Source organism: Malus domestica, chromosome 06, assembly GCF_042453785.1.
Source record: "Malus domestica chromosome 06, GDT2T_hap1".
In the NCBI taxonomy this organism is placed as follows: domain Eukaryota; kingdom Viridiplantae; phylum Streptophyta; class Magnoliopsida; order Rosales; family Rosaceae; genus Malus; species Malus domestica.
Window position 1 is genome coordinate 26120682 of NC_091666.1, and position 8730 is coordinate 26129411.

The window sequence follows — 8730 nt, forward strand, 5'->3', positions numbered from 1 at the left end:
ATAAAGTTAGGACCTTAGTAGAGCAGTTCTATTAATATGATATAGGAACTGAACGTCTTAACAACGATGATTAACGTAATTGCATTGCATCGTTCATTCTCCTAAATTTAATAGCATAATTATTTTTTATTTAAATATATAAAACTAACACACATGTTAATCACACACCTAATGAAGTAGTAAGCCATATAATTGGACGCAAGATTCACCTGTGTACTGGAGAATATTATAAAAACAAATGCGTCAACTTTATGTATCTAAATAATACTCTGAATCGATAGCGACAAACGTGTGAGACCATTGTTATCAATAACTACACATTTCAAATCGATGCCAAAACAACCGCAATTTTCAGACTTAGCTGTCGTGTTTAAACTCCAAGGCTTCTGTCACCCACAGCCGAATTCGATGACCACCCCATTTAGTCCACACGATTTCACTCTCTTGCGTATACTGATCAAGATCTGTCTAGGTTTTAAGTAAACAATAATATATATATAACCATGAACGTATTTGTCAAGGTTCAGATCTCTAAATTTTGCCCTAATATCAATATGGGCTATGCATTAATGTTTATCATATTATGTTCTACGCCAGATGTGTATACAAACCCTCACTCTCTCTTAGTTAAGTTAGCAAGCTTGCTGGGTTAAGTAAACTTCATTCTGATACATCATGGAATTTTCTCTTTCACCAAAATTTGCATGCTTCATATATGAGCTTATTGATACTCGCTCAAATTAACTTCATTATTCCGTCTTGATAACATCTAGGAAAGGAGTGGAAAGCTCCAATGATGCTCGAAATATACATTTTTTTCCCATTCTGCACACTATGTCCAGATGTGTGCATGTAATTAAAAAGGGATATACGAAATAACTTCTCAATTTATACCATACGCAGGGTGGCGCACACATGCAAAAATTTATCTAGCTTCTTGTCAAATTAGTTGTCATCAAATACAAACTGAAGTGAACTTAATTAATTTGATATAAGAAAGAAGTTGTTTTAGACCAGAAGAAATTAAACAAAACCAAAAAAGGGAAAGAAAAACACACATGCATCAAAATTATATGAGCCTTTTACTCTCCTTAATCGATCGTTCAATCTGATCTCCTACCGTTAACATAACTATTAATTCACTCTTGTCATCTTGAGTGACTGCTGTCAAAGTCTTTCCTATACTTATGAGGAGGACCTGAACTTGAACTCGAAAAAGAAGAACCGAACTGCATCGAAAAGCTTGGGAGCTCTGCCGCTTGTTGAGATGGCATGGAGGACGACGACAACAAGGATGTAGAAGATGTGACATTATTATATTGTGTACAATCGAAAACACTGGAAGAAGTTGGTCGAGTAATATTAGGCTGAGGAGGATTAATGTTCAAGCTGTCTTGTTGATCAGTAGTTATTAATGCGAGGCAACCTGACTCAGAGATCCCTTGAACTCTCTCAGGGAAGTTTAGCTTAGCTTTGCTTCCTTTGAACTTGAGTGCTGCTTTATCATAAGCTAGTGCTGCAGCCTCAGCTGTGTCAAAAGTGCCCAGCCACACTCGGGCTGCCTTCACCGGGTCACGAATCTCAGCAGCCCACTTTCCCGATGGTCTCCGCCTCACTCCTCTGTAATGTTGTCTCCTCAAATTTCCTGCACACAAACATATATATTAATTTCTCAAAAATATCAAACCTGAAAAAGAATCATTTCATACATAGGCGGAGACAGTACCGAGTTTGAGTAATGCTAGAAGGATCGTGCTAGTTGAACATTGTCAATACTCGCTTCTTGTTAGGTTCAATTCCTATCCGTGGTGCTCAATTGTTATTTGACATATTATAACATTTCACTTTTTGTTAGTTGAACATAGTCAATACTCGCTTCTTGGGTCACGAAATCCTAATATGCACCATTTGGGTATTTATCTCTTCTAATATATGTATAAAGTTCAAATCAGGAAAAAATGAACAAATAAGTTGAAGCATTATACTAGAGAAAGGAATGATAGAGTGATAATCTATAACCATATAAAGATAATGATTTCTGCACAACCTCTTCATCCAATCTCAATGCCAGAAATAAAGAGTGAGCAGTAGGAGAATAGGGACGCCACAATCCACAACTAAAAGGTGGACGAAAACCATATGATTAGTTATACAGAAGCTCGCTAAATCCCTTATGAGGGAGATCAAGTAGTTATGCTGGAAATATACCAAAAAGTTATTTTTGTAACGGAGAACCAAAAGGAAAATTAATTCATTGTTGATAATATATAAAATATAATACCTTGATCTTGAAGTACTGTTTGAGATTGAGTCTCTGTAGGGCTGGACTGTGAGGTGATTAATGGATTTATTCCTTGCACTTGATCAAGTGGGTTATTAATTTGGTCACTATTTTTTCCAATCACCTGAGCTAGAGCTGAAACCATGGCAGAAGTGTCTTGCTGAGATCGAGTCGAGTAAACAGGAAAGATTTGATCCTCCTCTTTCTCCTCCGATTCAACCGAAGCCAGCAGCCTCTTCCCATGTTTTCGATCCACTTTATGAACCTAGATATTAATATTTTGACGTTATATATATATGAGTCAGAATCGAGAGGGACACCAACAACTGATTCAAATTCGTTCTAGCTTTACGACGTACATGAAAAGTAGACAGTAGATTAAGGAAAGAAAAGAAAGAGATGAGAGGAAAAAAATGAGAGGAGGAGGAAGATAGGTGGGATATAGGGTTTTCCACAGGAACATTTAGACTTTATACATATTTCGTTATCGTGGTGTGAACGTTTGAAGAATCCATTAGTCCTCCAACATTATTGATTCAATATATATGTGTATTTCAATTTAGTTCAGTTCAATAGTTATTGTTCTTTATTCCTTTACACCGCATTCCTATACAAATATATGCAAATTTGTCAAGTTGGACGTTCGAAGTCAAACCCTTACTCAAATGTGACGCTAGTTTAGGTCTGAGTTTCGTATGGATCGGATTGGAAACAAAGGTTTCAATTTCTGTTTCAAAATTTTGAAATTGGAACGGATCACATCAGATCACAATCTCAAATTAAGAATTTTTAGAATCCGAATAATCTCGAAAAGTTCGGAACATAATTTGGAAATTCATTAATATATGTTTATGAAGGTTCTCGAGCTTTTTCGCACATGTAATTTATTGTTCATTCTTAATATTTGGTATATATTTACGTATAAATTCAATTTTTTTGGTATACTAGTATGCTTATTCTTTTTAGGGTAAATTACATTTTGCACTCTCAAGTTTGAGTCACATAACAAACTCATACCTCATTTTTTTTAACATTGCAATAACATACATCAAATTGCGAATTCGTTGCAATGTCATACATTTGCTAGTCAATCGGTGAATTTGACCATTAAATGATAATGTGTGAATTGTGGGCGCCACATTTTTTCTTATGTTTAATAGAAAAATAATGAACAAAAGGTATCCAAAACTAACAATAAAATATAAAATTTGATTACAAAATGCATATTTTGAGTAAATAACTTTAAAAATTCAGAATACTTTGAATTTTTTTTTTGTCAGAATTAGTTTGGAACACTTTGAATATATTCCAATCTTCATGAAGATACCACCGGTAATGAAGTTGTTCTCCTCCCCTAAATCTGTTAATTTCAGGGGGCTAGAAATAGAGAGTGTAGAGGAAAATTCCAGTTTCTGACAACAAAGGCCTACAAGTCAGAGGCGGATATAGTAGATGTAAGGAAGGCATAAGTTTTACCCACAAAATGCAAATGATATTATCTACACTGAGGGGGATAGAGGTGGGTTTAGCCTCACAATGGGCTAGCAAGAATGTGGTTCAAATTCGCCTTTGACGAGAATCGAACCTAAGACCTTCACGTACAAGTGAAGAGGAAATACCACTAGACCGTAGTACTAAGTGGCTATATAAAAAAACCTTAAATTAAGCTTAACTTAAGAAAAAAAAAGGCTCACCTAGCCACTTGGCTGACTTTAATTGATCTTTTAGGCCATTTTCAGTCATGAGAGCTAAATGTAGTTTGGGGCTACATTTTAGCCATCTAATATATTATTAATTTATTATGCAACATGAACTATATTTTTATCATCTCTACCTCACACCACTACCACCACCAGATCTCACACAATCAAACACCACCACCACCACCACTAGATCTCACACAATCAGACATCACCACCACCACCAAATCTCACCCAACTCAACACTACAATGACACCAAACATTACCACCAAATTACTCCATCCAACCCTTCCCTGATCATCCTTAGACGAGAGAGAGAGAGAGAGAGAGAGAGAGAGAGAATAGAGAAAAGAGAAGAGAAGGAGAATCGAATCAAGAAGAGAGAGACGATAATAAAAGCAAGTGGAGCCCATAAAAAAATGTAGCCCTAGGCTACTGGGCTTGCTATGTTTGGCAAGTGTGATGCCCATTTGGCCCAGTGATAAAGGATTTAATCCGATATTGACTAGGATTTAGCTCTTTTAGAGTAGTTCCACTGTGGGCAATAGCCCGGTGGACTGGCTCTCAAACAGGGCCAGAAAGCTTGAGCAACTTGGTCCAGCGTGTGTTGACGATGGAGCCTGAGCGGGCCCGAGGGAGAGGCTGAGCAGGAGTTGCCAGCCCGAGAGCCCGAAGGGCATGTGACACAAGGCTGACGTCAGCCACATGTTGGACGGGCCGAACTTCCCTTTCTCTCTCCCAACCTTCATGGTTCTTCAACGACAGCGTCGTCTCACAGTGGATGGGTTGTGGCGACGAAGCAGAAACCCCAAATTTTATAGAACAAAACCCATTAGAGATAATACCGAAAACCCAGCACGAAAATTAGTTGATCCGACTGGGATCGGATCAGACAGGAATGAGAAGTTGGGAAAGTTACGGCTTGGGTTCTGAGTTCATGTCGATGATGATGACCAAGGGAATGAAGCCGTAGTGGGTGACGACCTTGGCCTTCTTCAAGGCCCGCGTGCTCCACTCCTTGAAGGATTGAGCCACCGAGCCCTTGGAGGGCTTCGTCGGAGTCTTGCCCTTGCTTTTCAGAGATATTCTCGACGCCATTGAAATTTCCTTTTGGGGTTTGTGCGAGTTTTGATTTGATTAGTTAATTGCTTGAGCAAACTATTTTAAAGATGAAAACTTTAGTCAAAATTTGACTAGTTAAAATGTGAGAAGCTACATTAACTTTGCAATGGAATTTGCATCTTTAATCTTTAATCTTTAATTTGTACTTTTCTTAAAATAAATATTTTGTATTTTTTTATAAATAAAAAATTACTATTATTTTATTACCTATTGCCAGGCTATTCAGTGTAGGGGTGGAGATGCAAAAGGCAGTTACTGTTTATTAAGGGCAATTACTGTTCACTGGGTGTATTAAATAGTGAATAGCCCTGGGGGGCCTTAGCAAAGGTGGAGTTGCTCTTATTGGAGATGGATTTTGAGCGATTTCAGGCTAAATGAATGGTCTTAGGATTAAAATCCTTCTTTATTACCAAGTCAGTATTTTTCTTTCTAAAGTAATAGGTTTTGTAATGCTTTTCTTTGAAATATAAATAATATTATGGGCATACAAGTGCCTTTAAAGTTTTTTTTCTTTCTGACTTCTCGCGTTTACTAATTCTAGCTTTTGATCTGACTACTAAACAAGCCCTAACACATTTGATCATTCTCACAATACAACAGAAAAAAAATTATTTTAAAAGTACAACAATATCAAAGCAGCCCTAACACATACGATCATGTAGCACCCGAATACAATTCATAATCCATGACAATATTTAAAGCATTTTAGTATTTTCTCTTGCTTTAAATAATGTTTATCATTTTCTATTTTGTCAAACACTCGATTCTAGGAGTAAGTTTATTATTTGTGGATATTCTCAAATTCAACCGGAATTTGATTTTTTATAGGGTGCGTTTGTTGCACCAGACTGTCTCGGACTGGACTAGCTACAGGGACTAAGCTGGACTGGCTTAGACTAGACTAAGCTGGACTAACTTAGTGAAGCGTTTGGTGCAATATCGGACTAAGAAGCAGGATAATGAAAACAGTACTGTTCACCAATTTGGTGTTTGCTCAGAATAGGAAGTAATCCTCATTTGATCATTTCACAAAGTAATAACATTAGGAAGAACACTTGATAGGAAATAGACAAGCATGCTGAGACACACAATTCTGTCTTTCATACTACTTTTCTAATAAAAATTTGCAGCTCAGTACACTAGACTAATGCCATTGCAAAGTACATAAACAATTACAGCGGCGCTAATCACCTACCACCCGCTCGTACCACTTAGCCACTACTGACTCAAGAAAACTAAAATTACAGACAAAATTGACAAAAAATTACACACAAAATTGACAATCTTTGTGGTAGAACACAATCGAAAAATCGAGATACAAAGCTAAATTTAAGGAATTCTTGGAGAAATTGGCGAACACAGTTCACCTTCGATTTCCCAACATTGGATTCATCAACTACCAAAAATCTGACAACCAAAATGCATAAAACACTGAAAAAACAGTAATCAAACATGAAAACAACTATTCAAAACATACCCATTTCACCAAAACAAAAATTAAACATACCCATGAAGTTATCTTCGAGGTCACCCAGTTCGACTTTAGATCCATCGATGACCGCTGTCCTTGCTTGCCCTAGATTCTGCAATTTCAAATAGGTGTAAACAAACAGAGGATTAGAACCTTAGCGAAATGGGTTGAACGATTTCTCAGAATCCAAACATATTAATCCCATAAATAAAATAAAAAACAGGAAAATTGGAGAATCAGACCTCCATCTTCTTCTCACCCAGTAGCCCATAACAAAACCTTTTCCCATTTGCCTTCTTTCTACGGCTCTTCTTTTTGTCCTTCTTCTCTTTTTCTCTCTTTGTCTCTATGCAAGCTGTGGGGAAGAAGAAGTAGATAGGAGTAGGGAAGAAGAAGTCGATGGGAGGGGCGAAGCGGAAGGGACCAAGCGCCAAGCGGAAAGAGCAAAGCAAAGATGGTCTTAGCGAGTCCCATGGTTGGGGGAGGGTCTCGCCAAGAACTTCTAGTGAGGCCGATAGTCCACGCGAATCCCCTTTAATCTCATTTAACTTAGTCCCAGCACGGATCAAACATGGGACTACACTAGGAAGTAGTCCAGTTCAGTCCAATCCCACTTAATGAGGCCAAACAAACACACCCATAAGGTATTGGCTCTAGCTATCAATAATTAATGTTCTAAAGTTGACATACCAGAAAACTTTGACCAGATAGAGAAGTAATTTGCTTTAGCCTACACGAAAGAGATCAAGGAGCATTCTGATCCTCTCTCGTATAACCAAAAATATATCTACGATCCTAATGAGCTCAAAGTTTGCTCCTTATTAGTTTCCTAGTGATGACATCGACAGGATCAGCTCGACCTCGAACTCAAACACCCTTCCAGCCTAGCGTCACAAGGTGAATCTGTTTGCTATTTGGTGTTTATATTCCATGTAAATCTTTCTTTTCCTGACAGTAACAGAGTCAGTTGGAACTTGAAAACCTTCCAACCTGGCGTGGAAATTTGCTTCATTATAAATTTAGCGTCTCTATTTCACTCCATTATGGAATATGTAAATTTGTATCTCATTTATTTTCGCTCTTGATTTACGTAATAGCTTTCTTATTTTATCTTCAACTTGCAGGGCCCACTTTCTAAAGATGCAAATATGGATATAAATTTACATGTTCCAGTCAAGATGAATGTTTGCATCCCTTAAAAATTGCTCATATGAGAGCTTTCAGACTAAAAAGAAATTCGAAATGCTCATTAAAAAAAAAAAATTGAATATGCTGTCCGAGCATAATATATGCATATGAAAGTATCGTGGTTCTTTCATTTATGTAAATTGATATATGACAATAAATATTACTGTGTCTATTTATTTACCTTTTGGATAACGATCGTCTCTCTCTATGAAGGATTTGTTTGTCCTCCCATTTATGATTTAGCCTTTACCATCCGAACATCATAAATGGAACCGTTCACTTTCTTTATCATTAGTTAAAGATTATATCTACAAAAAAATCATTCAATTTGGAGATTGTTAGTTATCCATACGTGTTAAACTAATCAACAATTTTAGTAACAAGTAGCATCCTCATGATGAATCATCCATTTGTTTTATGCATATGAATGATTAAAAGATCTCCAAATTGAATAATTTTTGGATAATGCTTGTGTCCCTCCCCCCACTTTCGATTAACATTACCGTCCGAACATATGGAGACTAAATTTGCCGACAAAATTTTGTAAACTAAATGACATGGAAGTTGATGATTGGATTACTACTTCAGCCTTGATAAACATGCTCATTTCTATTGGTGACACGTCATTTAGTTTGTAAGTTTTGTCCACAAATTTAGTCTCCTTAGCATTACTCTTCTCTTTATTATCATCTAAAGATTATATACAAAAAAAAATATCGTTCAATTTGGAGATCATTTAGTCATCCATACGTGTTAAACCAATCAACAGTTTTGGTAACAAGTAATGTTCTCATGATGAACCGTCCATTTGTTTTAGGTGTATGAATGACCAAGTTAAAGATCTCCAAATTGAATAATTTTTTGCATATATGACCCTTAGGTGATGATAAAAAGAATGAGCAGTTCCACTTATGATGTTCGGGCGATAAAAGTTTGTTAATTGTGAGTGGGTGAACAAAAAAATCCC

At 36.7% G+C, this 8730-nt stretch overlaps 2 protein-coding genes and 1 long non-coding RNA gene across 3 annotated transcripts; all 3 read right to left on the reverse strand.

Moving 5' to 3' along the window:
• Window positions 1-967: 967 nt before the first annotated feature.
• LOC103438752 (ethylene-responsive transcription factor ERF114-like) lies at window positions 968-2774 on the reverse strand. Its single transcript, XM_070823055.1, has 2 exons — window positions 2282-2774; window positions 968-1645 (listed from the first exon to the last, which is right to left on the reverse strand). The coding sequence occupies exons 1-2, from the start codon at window positions 2424-2426 to the stop codon at window positions 1149-1151; spliced, it is 642 nt and encodes a 213-aa protein (XP_070679156.1). The 5' UTR covers window positions 2427-2774; the 3' UTR covers window positions 968-1148.
• Window positions 2775-4887: 2113 nt separating this feature from the next.
• Window positions 4888-5080, reverse strand: LOC114825540 (mitochondrial import receptor subunit TOM7-2-like). Its single transcript, XM_029104275.2, has one exon. The coding sequence runs from the start codon at window positions 5078-5080 to the stop codon at window positions 4898-4900; it is 183 nt and encodes a 60-aa protein (XP_028960108.1). The 3' UTR covers window positions 4888-4897.
• Window positions 5081-6128: 1048 nt separating this feature from the next.
• Window positions 6129-7178, reverse strand: LOC139196711 (uncharacterized). Its single transcript, XR_011581813.1, has 2 exons — window positions 6818-7178; window positions 6129-6687 (listed from the first exon to the last, which is right to left on the reverse strand). It is a non-coding gene; the product is annotated as an uncharacterized lncRNA (long non-coding RNA).
• Window positions 7179-8730: the final 1552 nt, after the last annotated feature.

Bases quoted from the DNA above. Each gene is read 5' to 3' on its own strand.
- LOC103438752 (XM_070823055.1), bottom strand. From the start codon at position 2,426: ATGGTTTCAGCTCTAGCTCAGGTGATTGGAAAAAATAGTGACCAAATT. The intron at 1,646-2,281 runs GTATTATATTTT...GTTTGTGTGCAG, and splicing joins AACAGTACTTCAAGATCAAG to GAAATTTGAGGAGACAACAT.
- LOC114825540 (XM_029104275.2), bottom strand. From the start codon at position 5,080: ATGGCGTCGAGAATATCTCTGAAAAGCAAGGGCAAGACTCCGACGAAG.